The 21,647-nt window shown below is 42.1% G+C and overlaps 1 protein-coding gene across 23 annotated transcripts in view; it reads right to left on the bottom strand.

The window, feature by feature from the left end:
* Positions 1–21,647, bottom strand: part of IKZF1 (IKAROS family zinc finger 1) — a 69,100-nt gene that overhangs the window by 36,728 nt on the left and 10,725 nt on the right. For 12 of the 23 annotated variants that reach the window (XM_072853033.1, XM_072853030.1, XM_072853028.1 and 9 more), the window contains 2 exons: positions 19,205–19,258; positions 12,102–12,221 (listed from right to left, as the gene is read on the bottom strand). In XM_072853033.1, the coding sequence (XP_072709134.1) occupies positions 12,102–12,221; positions 19,205–19,244 (160 nt within the window). In that variant the 5' untranslated portion in view covers positions 19,245–19,258. Of the gene's footprint in view, positions 1–12,101; positions 12,222–13,051; positions 13,161–15,692; positions 15,777–19,204; positions 19,259–21,647 lie in introns of those variants that run through there. The other 11 variants (XM_072853024.1, XM_072853025.1, XM_072853023.1 and 8 more) reach the window with 4 other exon arrangements.

Here is a 21,647-nt window from a genome sequence, read left to right on the forward strand (position 1 = left end):
ATTCCTTTACCTCAAAGGCACCATGGAGTCCCAGCGAAGCTGATGTGAGCCACAGGCCTACACCTTCGGGGTAACGTGCTTCTCAAGTGTTCATAGAAGAGAACATTAAGTTTCATTTTCTGTTGTCATCTTTTTTATCGAATGAATGTGCAGCGGCTGTTAGTAGCGCAGGACCGTGGCATGCTGCGGCAAACCTTCCCAGCAAGTCTTGTGAAATATGTTTCTGCTGATGCAAATGTGCTATTTGCTAGAGCTCCTCATTACTATCTGATGAACTCCCATCCTATGCCTGAATGTGAAAAACACAACCCGCAGCCCAGAATGTGTGGATCGCTGTGTTCTCAGGAAGTATGCAACTAATATAACTATTTGTGCTCTGTCTCACTGAAGGTAAAAAAAGAGGGGTGAAAAAAACCACCATTGCACAGCAAACACCAGTCCTCACACAGGAAGGCCAGGGACTCATTTTGCTCAACTAGCCTGGCCTTTGTGAGGGGTTATATTTTGCACTCAACTGTAGCTCCCCGAGATGCGCACAAGGAGATTTCCCTGAATATCACTGTTGCTTTCCTGGACGGGAGCAGAAGGGTCCATCACTACATCTGTTACAGTGGTTCTTTTAATCGTGCTTTTGTATTCGTTAGCTCAATTAGCTACTGCAACATGTCTAAGAAAGTTATCAAGTTAGGCATGCATCAGCTTTTAGTGGAAAGCTGTATCTCAAATGAGAGATACAAGATATTATATCTGCATTTTTCCATTAGATTATTTCAAAACGTCAGCCATCTATCCCTCTGCTGTGAGGATCAGACTTCCCCCAAAGCTTCACTGTGCAATCCTAAATTTGGTATAGGACTGTAAAAGAATCTTCTGGAAAAACCATTTCATCAACGTATCCCCCACTCTCCATTACAGACCTTGCCTGAATAACACTGTAAGAAATAAAGTGAATAAAACATCCGAACGCGGGAAGCAACAGCACTTATGAACTGCGGGGGAGGATCCCGAGAGCCCAGGTACCCCTTCACTGCTGAGCCAGCAGCGGCAGGCAGGAGACCCTCTCCGGGGCATCGCCTCGGGCGAGGAACGCCAGTGGGAACGATTGAGAGGGGGTGCGTGTCTCTCTCTGCTTTCCCCAGCTCCCCCTTTCTTCATGAACTCCTTGGCGATCCTTTTAAGTACCATGACCCCGTCGGCCTTCACAGCCACCTTGGCCCGGCAGCTCTACACAGACTGTAAAAGCCACAACGGGTACAAGCAGGTCTTCCTCAGCAGCTGCCCACTTCCCAAATGGAATTTACACTTAGGTTTCTTATAGGGATACAGACAAATTAGCAGGAACTAACCTTTTCCTCTTTTAGGTTTGAAAAAAAATATTTTTATGACATGCATTTATTTTGCAGAGTATATGTTTGATAGGTCTTTTCTTTCCTCTTAAAAAGAATGAAAAGCTCAGCTTTCAAGATAAATGCTCTTTTGCATACATGTGCTGTTTTTTAGTTTTTTACACAGACATACACACAGAGGAATTTGACTTTGCAGGCATATAATTTTATGTATGCTGACAGACAGATCTTTGTACGTACATGTGTGTATGTGAGTGCATTTACACATGTAAAAGAGAGAAAATGGAATAAATGGCTCCTGTTGGCTGGAAAATACACTGCCATTTCAAACTTCAAAGGGAGTATTAAAGAGAAGAAATGAATTACAAAAAGTTTTAGAAATGAAAAATATTTTTGCATTGTCTCCTTAACAACAAGGGCTAAATCATGCATTGTATAAATCAGTCTCTTTCATGGCACACAGGAAAGAGCTTATTAGCAATGGTTACACTGTATAGCGAATGTACAGACTCATTAATGTGTAATTACAGAATAAACAATATCAGACTTCTCTAGTCTGTTTTGCAAGGAGAAAATATATTCCACTTAACACCACAATAAGCCCGTGATAGGATACCAATTTTACTAGGATCTACTAGCAATGTGGTGGTAAGACTAAACAAATGTGTTGCTACACCAGAGGTAATGCCTCATGACCATTATTCCTTCCTCGTCTTTTACATGTGTTGGGTTCCAAAGCCACTGAAGTGTTTTGCTAGCACAATTATCATTTCTCATTTTTATTTCTACTTGCCATTATGTAGACAAATGGGCAGGAAGCTCAACCCCTCCCCAGAAAAGCCTAGTTCCCATTTGACTTCTAGATAAATTGGTGTAGGTCCACACCTGCAGCAGATGAAGTCCCAGTGACCACGCTGTCCATCAGGGCTTCCCCACCTCCCCTCCAACGTACAAAATGATTTGGATTCTGGGAGGAAAAAGGACGAACCCCAGCTCAGAAAGGAAGGCACCACGTCAGTGCGGAAGGGATGTTCTCACCTCTTCGCTCATGGTTTCAGCCTGGGGAAACCAGGAGGGGTGCTCTGCTCAGGAGAGACAGAGACATTCACAGCCTGAACTGTGAATACAGCCAGCTGGAGGTCGGGGTAGGGATGGATCATGGACAATTCGACACTTCCCTCGGCCACACAGGTGTTTCTTTCCCTTTGCAAATCTGGGCACAAAAACTGAGCAGTGGGTCTCAGTCCACCCCACAATAAGGCAAATTAATTTTTCATAGTGAATTCTATATATGCTGTGTTGTTCTCCCCTGAAAATAAATTCTTATATGGAAAGACCCGGAAAGATATTTCTGAAACCCAGATGCAGCACGAGGGGTGCAGAAACAGCAGTGTTCCCTAGCTGGCAGTCGCCATTTCGGTGCTAATGAAACCATCCCACTTCAACACCAACCACTGCCGCCACTTCCGAGCATTGCAACACATATTCACAGCAGGAAAAAACAGGCTCAATAACTTCGTCCATATAATGCTGAGGTGCACAGTACTGTAAATGAGAAGGGACTGATCTCCCTCCAAAAAAACCCTAAGCCATAATTAAAAATCAGAACGCAAAGCTCTTAGCTTAGACAAAAACCAAAACACAAAAACCACCAAAGATTTGGGAAGTTCAATTCCATAGCGGGCATGTTGGCTGATCACAGCTTCTTACAAATACAGGATGCTTTTAAATGATGAAATATGGAGAATGAATATTTCCTCTTCTATTAATTGCAACACAAGCTGAAAGTGTCGCCAACTTTAGTTAAAACCCACCTTTCCATTGCATTAAATATTTCTGTTACGTTACTTAATCAGTAGGGAGGGCAAAATCATGTGCAGATACTCTCTGTTATATGAAGGAATTAGCAATTCCTTTTACAGTTCTCAATTTAATTTTTTTTTAAAGGAGGGGTCAGGGAGCAGGCGAGTTCTTATGTCGTTCCATAAAATAACCTAGAAGTTACTGAAAACTCTGGTAAGAGCCACTTCCTCAGAAGTAACATTTCCAGGGTAAAAAAAAACTGGCTTATGTGAAAGTTCTCCTCACTCTTCAGTCTCTTCTCTTTTTTTTTTCTCTTTAAACTCTGATATGTGGCTTTGAAGAGTGGAAGTCAATTCATTCTGTCACATTTCTCCACTTTTGCTACATTTATTCCACTTCTCAGATGAGCTAATTTTGGACTGTCTTTGGGGGAGGAGAAATGGGGGAAATGGAAGGTGAAAACCAAAGAGCAAAACAGGGACCTTAACTTTTCTTTTTGGATCAGCCCTGTTTTGGTTGGAAATTGAGAGTAATTCTGTGTTTGCTCTGCATTTACTAATTCTCTGTAAACCTTCAATGGGGATTCTTAATCCCATTTTTAGGTATGGATTTTGGCATGTTAGGGTTGAAATCTTATTTACATCAAGGGAGTAGGAGTTACTCACTTCCAAAAATCTCATTTGGTGCCTGTGGTGTTACTATGGCTGATGCTGGAATGATAGATTAAATACAGAATCACAGAAATCACAGAATCGTATAGGTTGGAAAAGACCTTTAAGATCATCGAGTCCAACCGTAAACCTAACACTACCAAGACCACCACTACACCATGTCCCTACCTTCTTGGGAATCTCTTCTTATGCCTATAACTTAGACGCCTAAGTGCTTCTGGAAAACACATCCCTAAACTGCAATGGATACAAGAACTAGGCACTACTCCTAACTTAAAAATGTGTAAAAAACAAAGAAAGAGAAGCACACACCAAATGGGTTACTTCTTTACTAGGAATTACGTTCCCTGCACGTGCACCTTTACAACACAGAATTCACTTACTGGGGAGGGATGGAGCAGCAGAAAGCGTCTGACACTGCAGGCTGCAGGTCTAACCTGCTTTTGGGCTGCTGCTCTGCTGGCTCGCTTGTTCACGGAGGCAGCTTGATGAGGCAGGACAGAGTTTCCAACAAGCTGCCTTTGGAGGCCAAAATCCTGGGGTGCTGGCTGCTCCACCGTCACAAGTTAACAGCTTGTGGTGGTCGTGCTTCTTCACCATAAATGACACGCTGAGGGTGAGCCTGCACTGGCTGCTATGGCATACCTGCCTACTGCACATGGGGCAAAGCTTCTTCTGGAGAGACCATCTTTTGAGGCTTCAAGAAACCTGACACAGTGAGCTCAATGAGAAAGGTTCGGGGACAAACCTCTGTCCTGCAGCAACGATTGGTGTTTGCTCCTGGCTTTACGACTACATGTCCAAAAAGGAGCTCCCTCCATCCCCCGCTCCTTACCATAAAGGGCTTGCTCTACCCTGGGAAAACCTGTGGTGGCACAGCCACGCTGTAAGTCCTTCCCTGCCAATCTCTGATGAGGGGATGCAGGCACAGTGACACTGTGTTTGCACATTTTGCTGTGGGACAGAGCCTAGGGAGCTCGTACCTGAGGGGAGAGCAGGTCCTCTGCTGCCAGAAACCATCTCCTCCCAGGGAGGCACCACAGCAGGAGATGAAATTACAGAAACGTGAGGAGAGGCTGAACAAAATCAAAACAGTAGCTTGTTCCGAAACGGCACCTCTGTAGAGGCAGGTGGTCCCTATACTGCGCCTCCGTCCAGCAGTTAAGCTTTTCACTCAGGGTGCACTCCTGAAGAGCACTTGGGTTGAACGAGAACTTGCTCAAGGGAAAAAGCAAGCCTACAACAAAGAGCAAGAAAGAAATAATACAGAATAGAGGGATGGCTGGTGATGGGAGGTCCATCCAACCTTTTGATGCAGAGTCATTCCCTTAAAATAACCTGAGGTTTAGCAAGCTGCAGTTATAGAGGTCCTCTCCAGCTTAAAATATGCCCCCCTTCCAGCCAGAGCCCTGTATTTCTGAGTTGTGCTGCAGCCACGGCTGAGATCCTGCCAGATAATTTTAACTCCCGAGCTAGAATGGGGCTTATCTCTGAGGCACATCTCTTCTGCTCAGATAAAGACAACTTCCTCTAACTGCAGATTAGATCAGCAGGCTCAGTATCCGTACCTAAAAGCCACACCGCTAAACACACTGCATCTCTCCAGTTCAAAAAACACTTGCTGCTTTCTCAACGCTGAAGAAACAAAACTTGCACAGCTCCCAGACTTTCCCTGGCTTTTGCACTGATGATCCCCTCCGAAAAACACAGCAGTACCCAGCAGGCGCTCATGAAATTGGCCACAGCTCCACAAGCTACGCAGGTCTGGAGAAATAAGGGAAAAAATCCACAGCTTCACCACCCACTGCAATGTCATGTTGCCACACAGTGGCAACAGAAACCATACTTGTACCAAACGAGCCAGGAGTGGAAAAACTCCTCGCAAACCTAAATAGAAATCACTGGAAAAGTACAACTCTCTTTTAGCATCGGTTCTGTTCTCAAGGATTTGATTTTATCACGTGCTCCAGTTGCATCAGAGGACAAATTTTTACGTGTCTGCTTACACAGTGGCTCTGCCCCAGCTTTGCACAGGCTGAGTTAACTGCGCTAATACAGCGCAGCCTATGCTGGGACTGCGGTAGCTCTCCTTTCCAGACTGGCTCACCCTCCCTTCGAGAAACTACTTGCAAGTTTGTTTTGAAAATGTTCAGCCTCCATTACTTGCAGCAAGCACTTTTAAATTTGATAAAGGAATTTGCCTTCAGTAAGAGGGCTGTTTTCCACTGGCCTTGTGAAAATTTGTGCACATTTTGCTAAATCCTAAGTCATTACATTGAGCAGAGCTTGTCTCTGGCAGTGTGGCTAATTCCTTGCTTCACAACGGCCCCGTGTACCTGGGTCTTCTGCACCTCACTCTAGCACAGTGTTTCACACTATGCACATGCAAAACATACCTTTGAAGGCTGGTATGTACTGTGTATCCCATACAGCATATATAAGGGCAGTCATGAAATGTCTCATGCCTTCTCCCACTAAACCACTCCCATCCTCCTCTGTACAAATTCCCAGAAGAGTTTTGCATACAAAATGAAAATAATCCTGACAAAAATATCTCCTGCGTTCCTCTTAAGAACAGGTGTGTCATACTGGCAGCATCTCAGAGCACGAAATACCAGTCCACACTGGGGACTGGTACTTTGGGGCTAGAAATAGGGTCTTCGGACCAAACAAGAGGGGAGATTCCCAACTTCCCTATTTTTAAAAGTTCCTAAAATATTTTAGTTACAAGTTTTTCAATTCCTTCAGAAGCCTCCTCAGTTGGACTTTCAAGCCCTATTTCATTGTGGAGAGTTAAAGACAATTCTTAAAGCTCCCCAAACCATCTTGAAACAAATTTTCTCTCTGCTCTCAGAGCCAGTAGGGCTACATCAGGTGAGATTATCCGCAGTTATTTACAAAGGCTCATCAGCTCCTACACACTTTCATACCTTTGAGCAACAGAGATGTCCATCTGAAACCTGAGCAAGTAAACCCATTACACAGCCCTCCAGGTTACTTGAGTTCTCTGAATGATTACGTGTCTACGTGCACACATGCCACACGTGCATTTTATTACTCATACACAACACACTGCCTTCATAGCCACTGAACTCCTACAGAAGGAGCGCGCAAAGATGTTTAGCTCTGGCAGTCTTTTTCCTCAGTCCCTTTCCTTGCCCTACAGAAGTGCCTGGGCAGCAGCGAGCTGGACCTGTCTCAAGCAACAGGACCGATTTTGCAAGCTGGGGTGTGGCACTTCCCCTTTTGGCTTTTCTCCCTTCTGGCCTCCATCTGCAGCCTTTCCACACTTTTACTCTGCCTCCACCCAGCTACGTGTGAGTTGCAGCAGATTGATGTAATGGCAAGCTGTTGTGGTTGGCCTGGCGGCCCCTCAGCAATGCTTGTGTCCATGCTCTCACATGGTTGAGCTCCTTTTAAGGAAATAAAGCACTGAAGCAGCTCAGAGCGAGGACACTTGCCTGCACCAGTAACTAGCTACTCGTGCAGGCTGCCACCTCTGAATGCCCATGGCCGGGAGGGAAGACCTCAGGCTGCGAAGGCAATGCCAGGTTCCCAGTGATGCCAGGCACTGAGGCTCTGCAGCTACACAGGCTTCTGCTTCAATAACAGGGTGGTGGGAGGGAGGTAACATTAGTCATTTGACACTTCCCACTGGAGGAGAAAAACGTCAAAAAGCTCTTTCCTTTTAATGTCTCTTCCCATACTAGTGTCCTTTATTTTAAATAAATAGAGAGTTTCTAACTTCATATAAATCTCATCTGTCTTCTATTGATGTCTAGGATCACCTTGACTTGTTACCTTGGGCATCTTCTGTCAGTTGTCCAACAGTTTCAACCCAATTTGGTGAGATGAGTTCTTCCCACCTCTTCCTCTCAGAAAGAAGAATATCCGTATGCATTATGTATTCCAGGTCCAGTCTGTAATCTGTGACTATGGTGGTGATCACTTTTTTCAGTGAGAAACCCTTGACATCTGTGTTGGAAGTCTAAATGGTCATCTTCAGTGTCAGACAGCTGCCTGTGCAGAAATGGTGAGCCCACAGACTCTTTCTGAGGCCAGTAACACTGTGAGATGGCTTTTTGGTTTTTATCAATCAATGGCCAGCTATGGTATGGGCAGTTATGGATAAAGAAAGGTACTGCTTGCCTTTCTAGGCAAATGCTACCACTGCAGCAAATGGCTTTTTCTGCATGAAGTAGGGTCCGACCTACCGCTCACTGAATCATTAGCTTCTTACGCATGGCTTGAATTAGGATACAGTCCCAGGGCATAAGTAGCCCTAAATTGCAACCATCTACCACATACAGGATGTTCAGTACTGATTATCCGCAAAAGGTGCATGCAACATTTAACCTGAGACTTGAACGGAGACAGTAAGAATCGGCAGAAGATATTTCAAATCAGCTCCTATGTTATAGGTTAGCATGGGAAATAGGGCTGCCTGTCCAAAATAGGCTGCAAAGCACTAATTCTTAATGGATGGAATTTCAGTGGGATGTGTATTTCTAAATAACTTAGATCAAAATTTCAAAAGGATATTTAGGAGAGATGGTAAAACAGAGTCTCTAGTGCCTTAAAGAGCTGTGAAAATCTAGCTCTTGTCTGAAAACATTCCTTGTGTTTTCTAGAAAAACTAAATGTAGAGCAGGTGGGTGAGCAGAGTAAAAAAATCAAATAATAAAAAAATTATGGTGCCAGATCAGCCTGAGAAAGAAATTTGGGGTGGAGAAGAGGACAAGGAAGGAAGAAGATCTAGTGAGTGGACAGAGCAGCAGCAATGAAGTTTGCAGGAGGAAGCTGCTCAACACATAGTGGCATTCTAGGAGTTACAACATTAAAAACGTAGCAAGCTCACCAAGGAAATGAAGAGACATAGCAGTGACCAGAACACATCTTTTAATATGTTTCTGTTTTGCTGTGCTGCTTGGGGTCATTAGTAGAAACTGTTGATGGCTTTACTTCCACAAATGACCTTTTCACACCCGCTTACCATTTTTGCATTGGTGAGAAGCAACCCATGTCTTGGGTGCCTCTGTCTGGGGACACAAGTCAAAGCATACATTTCATGAACCTCTGGACACCTGCCTTATGAAATTTGCACCCTCTCTAGTCATTTTAAGGGAGACACTCAAAATCTGAAGGCACCCAATAAAATCTGGCAAGTGAATTGTGTACTTTAACTTCTGAAGTCTACCACACCTTCATTCTCAGAGCGGGAGAGATGTTTCAAATGGTTCTATCAGGTCTATAGCACCACGTTCAAGTCTTAGTCTAGGGCTGGAAGAAGCAAGAAAGGAGATTTTTGAAAACACGCAGAGGAGCTAGAGCCTATCTTTCTTTTCTAAAAATAGTTTATTTCCCCCAATCTTTGACCTTTAAAATGCTAAATTGATGAAAAAGGTAATTAAACTTTTCACTCCAGGGTTAAAGGTTTCATGAAGTGTTACTACAAATCTGAGTAAGCAAACGGTCATTTGAACATTTCTGTCTCACAGGCTGATTAAAATTAAAAACAGATTTCTCACCTAATTTTAGTAAGATGAGGTAAATACTTACTTTTTTATTTAACAAACCTGCAATTTCCATTGTTACCTCTACAACACTACACATACAAAAAAGTCCTCCAGAGCCTAGTGGCCCTCTTCCATAAATGTCTGACTCAAATTACCCTTCCTCAGTGCATGCTCTATGGACAGCTGATCTCTCAGGGTGTTACAGATTAAGTGGAATGCACTGTAAATCATATGTTGAAATGCAGCAAAGTGCACAGGGGATTCCCTTTTGGCAGAGGAAGCAGATGGGACATTAGGAAAGTCATATAGAGAAAAATTGTTTCCTGGTTGTATCTGCCCATGTGCATCGCCTGTCAGTTATCATAGGCCACAGTCTATCTCCCACTTATGAGATATATAAAATATCAGTGGGTCTTTACAATACCTATCTATCGTTCTTCAAACTGCTTTTTTAGATCATCCTTTTCTACCTAAGTTTGGTGATAAATAGAGGTGAGAAACAGATCTTAGGACTTAGAGATGACAGCGTTGCACTGAACACCAAGCCTGTCTACACTGCCATGCCACTGCCTACATAGAAAGACAGTCCTCTTCATCCCTAATATATCTATGGGACCATATAGGCCAAACACCACTCCTAAGGCATTGGTTTATCCCTAACAGATTTTCTTTTGACCATGATCCAGAATGTGCATAGCAATGGTATGGCTCCTGATACGTTTGAGGTATGTGTTCAGACCGTTTTTGTAAAAAAGGAGAATTAATTTTTTCAGTATACTGTTTTCAGAAAGTTAGTTTAAGGGCTAGAAAAAGGAGCAGTAGAAGAGGTAAGAGTGTATGCAGCTTTACAGAAAAGATAAACATTGCAAGAGCTGGAGTTGATACCTACAGTTAAGATCATCCATAAAAGTACTGCGAATTGTCTTTGTTTCTGTTGGCTATGGTAAATGTCTCACTACAAGATGTGACCCTTCAAAACCAAAGAACTATGGGTAGAGAAAGTGGCTGTAGAAAAAATGTTGAAGTCAGGACATGGAAAATCAAATTTATTGCTGAGTGCACAAAGTAAAACTAATGAGAACAGCAGATGGAACTTATCATATTTAGGACATCAAAGATAACATTTTCTCCTTCATTTATCACAGTAACTTTTAATATGTGTTTATATTGATATATACTTGAAGTATTGGGAGAATCGTTACATCATCAGCAAATGTAAACTTCATCTTTGCTGTTTCTGTATGATATTTGTGAAGTGAAGTAAATTCAATGCAATCAAAAATCCTGTGTGTTTGTTTCGGTTTGAACAAGGGATTTTTTTTTTAATTATTATTATTTTTTAAATCAAGTCTTAAATATTTTAGAGGGTTTAGTTACTGTCGGAGAAACAGGCTTAACACATTTTACTGAGTTGATACACAAGCAGTAAAGGCAAGATTTTGTCCAAAGTGCTTTGGACTGAGAAACAAAGCACTAGGTAAGTGATCAGATTATTAAAAAGCATTTTTTAAAATTAATTTGTTCATAAGGTGTGTCAATATGCATGTAGGACCTGAACTTTACGCTCACATTTTTGGTAAGAGGGGATCAAGGGGTAAATAAAGCGACGATGCATAAGATGCTGCATTCTCTACTAGCTAGTGCTGGAGTCTGGGAGTAGGCTCTGTTCCTAATGCTGACACCATCCTGCTGTATTACCTTGACTTGGTTATTTTTCCTTCTGTGCCTCCCTTTCCACCTACTGTCCTTTATCGGACTTCCTTAGACAATAAACATTTAAAAGCACTTACAATCTTTGTGTAAACAGTCTTCCACCCTGACCCTCATTCTTACAATAGGAATGTAAAAATGATGAGCAATACTTTTATCAGTGGATAAACATACTTTCATAGTCACTCCTCTCTTGAAATATTTTTATTATATAGGGCATTGATCACAGCATTCTGGGAGTCACTGTGCTTTTTTTTTGCTTTTTTTTTCCCTACTAGTAAGCAAGAATCGTGCTCAAATAATATCATCTAGTCTTTTTTAGTGGACTACATGTGACTTGATGCATGCAGTAGTCAGCAGCATTGCTAGTCCTTGGTGTGGAGTCTGGGATCCCTGAGAAGAATCAGCATTTTGCAAAATCATCTCTGGACAATAATTTATTTTAATCCAACACACTTTATCAATTGTGGACTTTTACCTAGAAGAACAAAATTCAAGTGTTTTCTAAAGTTCTCCCAGTTAAAAAAATCAAGGGTAAATGAAGATCAGATATTGGAACCTGAAACATATGAACACTATGTGTGTTCTAATATGGCATTTCTGGAGAAATCTGAATAGCAGATAACATTCAAGATAGCATTCAAATTAATAATAAAAATAATAATAAAAATACCTGAGAGTTTACTGAATTTTTATCAAATCTGAGTTCAGATAATTTTGACCTGGAACGACATATTTAATTCCATTTCCTACGCAGAATGAAAACCATCTTTCCTGGGGAGAATTTCATGCAATCAGCCATGCTTTAGAAATAAGATAAATAGTAGGATCTTTATAAATTCTCTGTGGATGAAAAAGCTTGCTGTCCTTCAAAATGTCTTTCCCAAAGAGAAGGTTGCACAAAAAACCACTAAGCACCTGAGTAATCCTGTGCTGAACAAGATGAAAAGGCACAGGACCTGCTTGTATACCAGCTTGCTATATAGTACTTTAACATTATTGGCATATTATATTACATACTAATATTTCTTATCAGAGTGGACTAGTCATCTTACCCAAGACTCTCTCATTCTTAACACTCTGTTGTCCTCCAGTACTAGTTGAGAGGTCCTCTGGTACAGGCATAGGTTCATCTGCATCATCTGGGACATCACTAATTGGAGGACTTTCCTTTCCTAGTAGTGAAGAAAGTAGCATCAGTGAGTCATCGGAGTAGCCTCATTTTCAAATAATACCATAAGAGGAACAATAAACCAAATAAAACTTAACAAAAAACCTAAACACTACTAAAAGCATGACATTCTTAGGACCAACACCCGCTGTCCTGCAGACAAAGCTTCTTCTGACTATAGGGGAATTATATTTGTGAAAAGAATGCATGGCCAATATCTCTTCCAAATTTACTGAGGTCTGGATACACGGTTATCAGTCTTAGCCTTTTGGATATTTGTAACACACACGGACATTTTTCAGCTGCTATGCTCAGAAGATCCAGTTTAGCCAACACAGACTGACAGATTACAAAGGTTATCAAATGGTCACCTTTTGTAAAAACTCTTCTTTCTTCCACAAATGCTCCCTGAGAGCACATCTGGATTTGCTTCAATGACATAGTGAAGTCTAAGCCCACAAGTATTCTGGGGCTCTAACAGAACTACCCAAAAAATAAAATTTTATCTCCAACTAAAAATTCAACTACATCTTCAGCAAGCTTCACTAATACCCAGAGATCAAGCTTTGGCTGGTCCTTATGCCTACAAGTAGTTAAGTGTCTGTAGCTCCTGGGACTTCCTAAAACATGTACAATTAGCAGAGGTCAGTCAAAACATGATTTCAAGGGTTTTATGGTCTCTTATTTGTAAAGAGGAAACAAATCCCAGTATCTTGTGTACACAAGGTTTTGCAGAATAAAACAGTCTGGTGGTTTAGCGTGTTATAAGTATTATGGAACTGTTTTAGTGCCGAATGCAATACAATAAGGAAAATAACTTGCTAAGTATTGCACCTCCAGAAATGGTGAGGTTTCTTGGTTCAGCTCTCAGTCACAGCATACATGTCCTGCCCACAGTACTATCCCTGTCTTGCAGAGCTTCTTTTAAAATGGCTTCACACATCTGTAACAAAAGCATGCCTTGGAAACAACTACCAAAAGAATTATCTAAGTGATTAGTTTCATTGACTATTACTAAAAGGCGGGTCTTTGCATTAATAGCAAAGAATGGAATAGGCCCAGAGCAGGATTTGAACTCAGTATGTTCACATAAGACCTTTGTCTCCAAAATGGAGATGTTACCAATTTACACTGATGCAATCTATTAGACATCCCACGGCAATCAGCACACCAGCAAGGGCAGTAATTTCATGGCACAAAGGCCTAGCAAATTAGTGTTTTTTTCTAATGAGAATTCCCTCATTAACACACAAACATTAATTAATTCTGAAATCACTTCTCAGAAAAGGAAAAATGAAAACAAATATATCTTACTTAAGTGACAAGAGCCTGGTGATGCCAGTTATGGATTTGACCTGAAAGAAGAAAACGGTTTCCTCCCAACCTCCTGGATGGAGCAAAGCATCGTGCTTTCCGATCTATACTGATCATGATGGGGGGGAAATGACAGGTAGGTTTAAGTCATCTTCCACATTAGCTGGCTGGGGTTGTTTGCACAAATTTAGGTTTAAATGAATGAAATGAGTGGATGACTGCATTTCTTAATGATGCCTCTATCAGACTGTGGAATAATCTCTGAGCAGGAGTGGTGGAAGCGGTATCAGGTGAACCATCTAAAACTGCAGCCAGTGGACTCGAGGGTAATGAAGGAACAGTCCTGCCCTAGCAGAGGGATCGACTAGATGATTTCATAAGGTCCCTCCCATCTCCAGCTTCTGCGGGGTATTCTTAAATGGGAAAAATCACACCCACTGGATGCGAGTGCAGGAGCAAAGGCGGACTGCGTCAATGGAAATGAAGGACTATGAGTTTTACAGCAGAGGAAAGTAAAAGCAGGAAGTAAGTTCCTTAAAACAGTTTTTGCCATTCACTGTTTAGCTCCTTATTTAGTTATTCCTGTAGTTTTCTGCACTGTTTTTATAGGATGTAAGGAACTTAAAGAACTGCCAGCAACTTTTCAATGCAAGTCCCATCCTACCAAGCTGAGGTGTCTCTTACAGATAGGACACATGGGTGAGGAGAGACAGCTGAAATATTTCACCTTTTTCAACGCTTCCCCCACCCCAACAAAAACAAAACCAAAATACCCAGAAGTTTAATCAGAGGGCAAGAGGCAGTCTGGTCAGAATCAGCTCTCTTGACACTACATGTAGGTTAAGGAAATTTGTTAAAAAGTAATACTAATCAAAAGCCACCTGCCTCTTCCAAGGTTTAAATTGTGCTCCCAGTTATAACAGCAGAAGTTGATGCTTTGATTTAGTCTAGATTCAGAAGAACACTTACCCTAAAAACCTGAAGGCTTTTTGGCTACAAACCAATATAAACACATAATAATAGACCTATGAGATAACAGATAACAAACAAAATCAAAACTTCCTTAGTGTGCAATTAGGGATCCTACAATAAGCAAGCTAAGCAAGATACTTTGAAGATAAGTCAAAGCAGTCTTTTGGAATAGAAACCTGTTAGTAGATCAGTACTTTCGCAGTTTATGGTGAAGTGTTTGGTTCACTAAACAGGTATCAATCTTCTACTTGTTAAATTGATAGCTGTTTGCCCAGGTGGTACAAATCAGACTAGCCTCATGGACTTGGTGGGGTAGAAGCCAGAGCTCTGGTGTGCTTCCCTCTTTGCAGGAGACTGCAGTTAAGAAAGCTTAGTAAACTTGGCTTTAATGACTCATTTCATATCATTTGATTTCTTCCTGTTACACATGATCGAGAAATCCCTGCATGCAAAAAGGCAGGGTAAAAATAGTGGATTTAAAATAGATATATTTGTTGAGCTCTGTGTCTTGGATTCTAGAGCATGATATTTGTATTTCATGCCTTAACTACATCTAAATTGTTACACCATGATAAGTTCACTACTGCATAGTAATCTTACAGATATGCAATCTCACCAACATCCTTTTGCCAATGAATTTAGAAATGGAAAGGGGGTGGGGGAAAGGAGGGAACAGTTTCCCATTTAATTTCTAACAGGCATGTCCAGAACAATAACTGTTCGAAGGGATGGAGCTAAAAAAACCCACCTAGTGGCAAGTACTGGGGTAAATTATTAATCATTTAAGAGAGCCATAGATTTATTCCGTTCCCATTTTATATTTTTGTTCAAAAATAAGAAGTGAAGCATAAACAATGCAATCTAATCTGTTTCTGGCACTGCCACTGATTCATGGTGCCCTTGGTTAAGTTGTAAATGGAGATAACTTCAACTGCAGTCTGTACCATACATTCCCCCAATTCATCCTGAAGCTCTGAAAGATGGTCTCAGATTTCCAAACAACGCTATTTCTGTATGAAAATTGTCAGAGAAGCACCTAACCTATCAATGGTGCCTGGTAAGACCCTCAACTTTGCTCTACTTAAGTTTCCTCATCTTTGCCCTAGCAATATAGTAAAAGACATGAGGAAAGAGAGGAAGGCAACAAAGTGCCCAGCCCAGTAAGGTTTTATGCATCCTTTATTCCTACCAAAGTCCGTAGCCTGGTGTTTCTTTAACATCTCCATTCGGTTCTGAGAGCAATTCAGTTCATGCCAGGATGGTGCTGCTGGAGCTACAATTGTTAAAAAGAAACCCAGGGCAGGATTTTGTACAGAAATCTCATTCTCTAGCCTTTCACAAACTAATGGTGGGTGTATTTAATACCTGAGGGTTGTTTCCTATGGAAACACTGGAATCACTGGAGAAGTCATGCAAGAAAAGCAACATACACATTTTTCTGGATGAGAAGCAGAACCCAATTCACGTCCCCTTTTCAATAGTGGAACCTCAAACCTCCAGTGATGAGAAGAGAGTTGCTCTAGGACGGGAGCCAGGCTCTCAGGTGGGAGATACTAACCCAAGATACACTCATTTCCACCTTCCCAGGACCTAGCAAGAACATCAAATGCAAAACTCTTCTTCCTGCTTTTGCAGAGCGCGGCACAGCCTGGTTGGTGCTAGGGGGATCTTTTTATGTTAGATGTGGAAACATTTGTACTGTTTTTTCACCTTCCTTAACTGTTAGGCCCAAGAACTGAGAAAAAAAAGAAGAAAAGGCAGGAAAAATACTGCTTGTTAAGTGAGATATTATCTGTGTTTTCTGACTCTCTTGTATGGGTGCCGGATACCGTTTGGTTAAATGTATGTCAGCTCTCTCCTCATTTCAGAACTGCAACTGCTTGCCTCATGAAATATCACTTTCAGGAGAAAAATAAAAAGTGTGAACTCTGTGCTAGTCACACAGTATTTCAGTTCCTCTAGGAGCCAGCCATGCCCGGATTCCCAGAAGCAGGAATGCCTGTGCACACACAGGGTTTGGCTCACTCACACTAGTTTTATACTCTCTTGGCCTGGCTTGCCCCTGCCACACCTGGGTCAGCCACAGCTGTGCTAGGGAAGCAAGTCACCTCATTCCATAGGCTCAGAGAGTAAGCTACACCTGACGAGCATTACTCACAGAGCAGGAGAAATAAATAAAAGTGTTTTGCAGCTAACAAGACAATCTCACTCTCCTGAAACTGTGCAATTGTCTAACTGGTTCCCAATATATAGTAGAGCTCCCTCATCATGCAAGGAAGCATCCTAGAAACATGTAGAACCCCAGGAGGAGGAGAAGAGAGGGAAAACTCCTTTCTAGATTCTCCAGCCTGTGAGAAAGAAGTAGGTAACATCCCTGTACCTTCAGATCCTCTGCTTTTGAGGTCTGGTAAGAGCTTACGAAGGGCCAATATCTGTGGAACCTAATCTGACAAACTCCTGTTTCCAGAAGGCTGAGTTCACACACAACTCAGATCATAAATGAAAGTAAATTAGCAAGTTCTTTCTTTGGCCAGTTGTTCACAAATCCAGCTAACAACCCAATACAACTCACAGCCTCTGCTCACAGAAAGTACCAGATGCTCAGTGACAGGAACAGCAGGAAGAATTCAAAGCAGATTTTTTTTTTTCTGTAACCTGTTTATGTAGGTCTACTTCTTGTCAGAGATAAAATTCCTCTTACACTGACATATTTTATTTTTTTTTTAAGAGAACCCTTTCTCACCACAGAATAGTACTATTCTCATCAGCATTATTTGCTAGAAAAGCTAAAGGGCACAGGAAACTACTACAGTGGTTCAAATCCTGGAAAACTTTGAGAGCTACAAATTATATACATAGATATACATATATTATGTATATATTTACATATATACAAACATTCAAAATGGCAAAGTTTCTTGCAAGTCTTTCCTCTCAAGGGGAGAGGCAGCCCATAAGGAAGGCAAAGTCTGTGACCTTCTAATCCACTCCGTGACTCGAGGCAGCATCTCCCGCACTGCTCCTCCCCATGTCAAAAGAAAAAAAGCAGTCCCTGGTAAGAGGTAGCAGGTGTGGAGCTCAGATTAACACCACTGTAAAAAATACCACAAAGGTTAGTTGTGGGTATCCAGGGGAGCCTGTGCTGCTGCAGAGGAAGAGAAGGTCAATGCTCCTGCTCCCAGGAGCTCACGCAAGCAGGAAAGGGTTTCTGCAGCAGGCAGAGGGCTGGGTTTGAATCACAGCGCCTCTCACTGCTCCGAGCAGATCCACAGAGCTTTGTCTGCAGGAAGGATTAAAACCCCACTGCTTTTTCGGCTAGGGCCACACGTGCTCCAAGCACTGCATGTATAGGACAGGTTTTATTTCATTTACAAATTGTTTCAGCATGTGACAAAACACTGATGTGTAAGTATATCCAGCTACAATTTTAAAATTGTGACCTGAGGAGGGGAGTGCCACATGCCTCTACAGGGCTGACTAGGAATGACTTCCCTATACTAAACCTAACTGATAATCTTCTGTTGAAATGAAGGATTATTATATTGTTGTTCTTTCAGACAGAAAATGTCTTTGATTTTCAGTTTTCAGATGACACTAAAAGTTCTGGGTTCCAATTTTTGAGAAAACTCCTCAACGTTTTTAGAAAGGAGGGAGAAAAAAAAAAAAAAAGAAAGAAAATTGTGTTCACATATTTCAGGAAAACCCAGTGGCCCAGCCACCCACCCTGTACCCAGACCTTCATGATCTCCTATAGCTGGCCTCCAGGTCCTGAGCCAGCAGTACCCAAGAGCTGCCTCATAAGAAAGAGCCTCACGCCCAGGTATCTGCCGGGAGGGGCCTTGGTGCCTTGGTGATGGGGCTGTCATGCTCCAGGCTGAACACTAAAAGTGAAAACTGAAAGCCATTAACCGTTGCAGCTGCCAACATGTTAGGGAAACTAGGAAAGAGACTAACTTGTCCTTTTTCAACTGCAGAGGCACAACGCTATGAACATGTATTATCTTGCTAAGCCAATCTTTTAAGGAATCAATTTCCAAGGAAGTTAAGAATAAAAGCCCCCATAGGAATATCAATATGGGGTAAGACTGCAAAATCCTATCCATGCCATGACAGGGCAAATTTTAGAAACCTAACTTCCCTGCTGTTTAAAAATTTTTCAAAATACTATAATCTTGGACAAAAACCGTTACAAGCATAAAGCCTCATGTCAATCAGTCCTATTTTTCTATGCTCCTTTTTTAAAATGTTTATAAGTAAAACTGAATGCTCTGGAAAAAGTCAAATAACCCTATGTGGTAAATACAGTTTGTTTGCTTTTAATTAGTATTTGCCCCCTCCCACCTGGTAAACTTTGTTTGTGCTATATTTATTTTGTAACAATCAGAATTTTGCTCCCAGAAGAAAGAGTGTAAATGTGCACCTGACCATGCTTCAGGGATATGTTACCACAGGTTTAATGCAAAATTACATCTATGCTTCTATATTCCCTTGACTTCTTTATTTACCCAGTTCCTTTTAAAAAATCCATGCACTGTTGGGCTTGATATCAAGTGATATCATTAATTATAACTCAATTCCCTCTCTGGTTTTAAAAAAGACCCAAAGCAATTTTATTGACAACAAGAAAAACATTGTACTGTGCTAGAAAGATGCGCAGGAATTTAAGATTTTCTTTGTAGAAGTATTCGTTAAGGACCTCACCTGAAACCTGGGACATATCTTGAGCCTCATCTGTTTCCATTTTCCTCAAGTTATCTGAGAAGAGAGGAAGAGCCTTACGTTAATGCAAAATAACACACCCATACATACACAGAAAAAGAAAAAAAAAAACCCAACCTCACACACACAGAGAAGGAGAAAGAAGGGGAAAGAAAAAAAATACCCTTTGCTATTTAACTATAAGATTATCTGGGAAGAATAATGTATTTTTCTCTTTATTTCCTCCCTGCATACTTCCCGGAGTATCAGACTGGCACAGACCTTGATCCTTTTAAAAACAGCATTACAAAGATTTATAAAAATATCATTACAAGCACAGGAGGACCAAATTTGTTATTTATTGTTAATTTCCTACTGCATAATAACCCAAAATGCAAACTGACTGCAACAAAATTAAGCAGAAAATTAAATGGCCCTGGGTCATTGTAGGCACAGAATTCATTCTCTTGGTTGATCCATAGTTATGTTCTTTCTAATTTACTGAGCATGCATCGATGAACCTTGAGTCAGCTTGGTGACACGCGTACAATCAGCAATCAAAAACCAAAGCAATTTGCTGAAGAATGTCTCATTTACCCAGGCAGGGCTGCATATCTGAGCAGCAACTGCCACTACCTCCATTAATAATGAATACACCTCCAGCCGCAGCAGATGGGCAGAGCAGCAGCTTCAGGCTTTGGCCCCTCGCTCGCCTGGGAGCCCTTCCTTCAGACCGCACCAGCCCGGCGCTGCGCGGGGGAGAAGTACAGCTCCCGAAAATAGTGAAACGAGCCCAGGAGGGAAAGGGAACCCGTGCCTTCCTGTTTTGCTGACAGATGGCTGGCTCCACAGCGTGGCGAGCGATACCGGGAAGCTCCTGCCCTCTGCTTGCAACACACCATCTTCCGAGGAGCCAGCGACCAGTGACCACAAGCACCAGGGAGAAGCGTGCGGAGGGTTAGTGGGGTAGAAACAAAATTCAGGTTTTCAGTCAGAAGGGGACCCTGCGGGTCCCAGGGCTCAAGCACTGGCTGTGGACAGCTGGTGGCCCCTTGGATAATAGATGTGCTGCTGGAGCAGGTAGTCCCAGCACAACCTGGTCCCCACCTTGAAGTAGGGCGTGGGTGGGCAGCTGAGGTAACCTCAGGTGGGGAGGGGACAAAAAGCCTACAAGCTCTTTGTTCAGCCACGATATGCTAGGTCACGTCTGTAGCTGGTGTGGCTGGCTTCACGTCCTACCAAGCAGAGGAGCCGGCTCTTTGCTGTTCCTTGTAACTGAGATACCTGCCCCATCAACCCTGTTTCCTGGAATTAAAGAAGATGCGCTTTCTTGAGGGTTGGAAGCAGAGGAGGATGTGGCTTGAGTTCCTACAGAAAGGGTTCAAACCTTATCCTAACCTTTTTAGCCCAACTTCCATAATTTTTTTTTTCCCCAAAAAAGTCTGCAACCTACTACCCAACAAGCTTCAGTGGGAAAGCATAACAGCTGTGGTCATATTTATTCATTTCATCAGTTTTATGGTCCCCTCACTTGCTTTTGATGTCATCAGTACCTCTGAGACCCCAATATACTGCTGCCCCCCATCTTGCAAAAGCTGGCTTCCCTCACCAGGTCCATGCTAGACTTGCAAAAAGAGAGCGTGTAGACTGCAGGACTGCAGACAGATAGGCTGGGGAACAGATTTTGGTCTATGCAGTTTGCAAAAAAAGTTTGGTATTCTCGCAGAGCATTCTGCCTGTTGCACATGTACCATAGCACTGCTTAGTATCCAATAATGCTCTGTCTTGCTTTATTCCTCTCTTAAACTTTAATTCCAGACAAGCGATTTGTTTAACATCTATATATAATTCTCAGAAATGACTACAGCCATGCAAAACACGAAAAGCCACCTACCACTCAACAATTTGCATCAGTTCCTATGGGACTGAAGAAATTTCGATAGGTCCATTTTTAATGTAGTAGTCAGTGGGAAATGCAGCTTCTCTTGCAGGAGGGAAAACCCTATAATGGTAGCCTGCTCAGTTACTGGAAATGTGGTGTATTTATGGCAGGTGGTATGGTACAAATGCTCGGTATAGTCCCTTATTTCTCCTGCAAGCATGACTGAACACAAAGGAAGAAAAAAGAAATGCCCATGCATCTATTACTGCCTTTGAGGGTCACCTGGCTACTATTAATCAGTACTACACATTTTTCCACAGAGTACAGTGAACCCCAACCTACCAAAGAAAACATCCCAAGAAAATACCCACCAGAAGGGAGCCACGCTCATGAAGGGCACTTTATTCCATCTGCACCTGCCTTCTCCCTATTGCTAGGTCTCCAGCAGGAGTGGGAGTGACAAGGGGAGGAGGTGGCAAAGGAGAAAATTTCTTCTATTTTCATATTCCTGAATTTACCTGCCTTTGGCATGACAAGCCTAACATTCATCATTTTTGCAACTTA

This window comes from Ciconia boyciana, chromosome 2, assembly GCF_034638445.1.
Source record: "Ciconia boyciana chromosome 2, ASM3463844v1, whole genome shotgun sequence".
Classification (NCBI taxonomy): Eukaryota; Metazoa; Chordata; class Aves; order Ciconiiformes; family Ciconiidae; genus Ciconia; species Ciconia boyciana.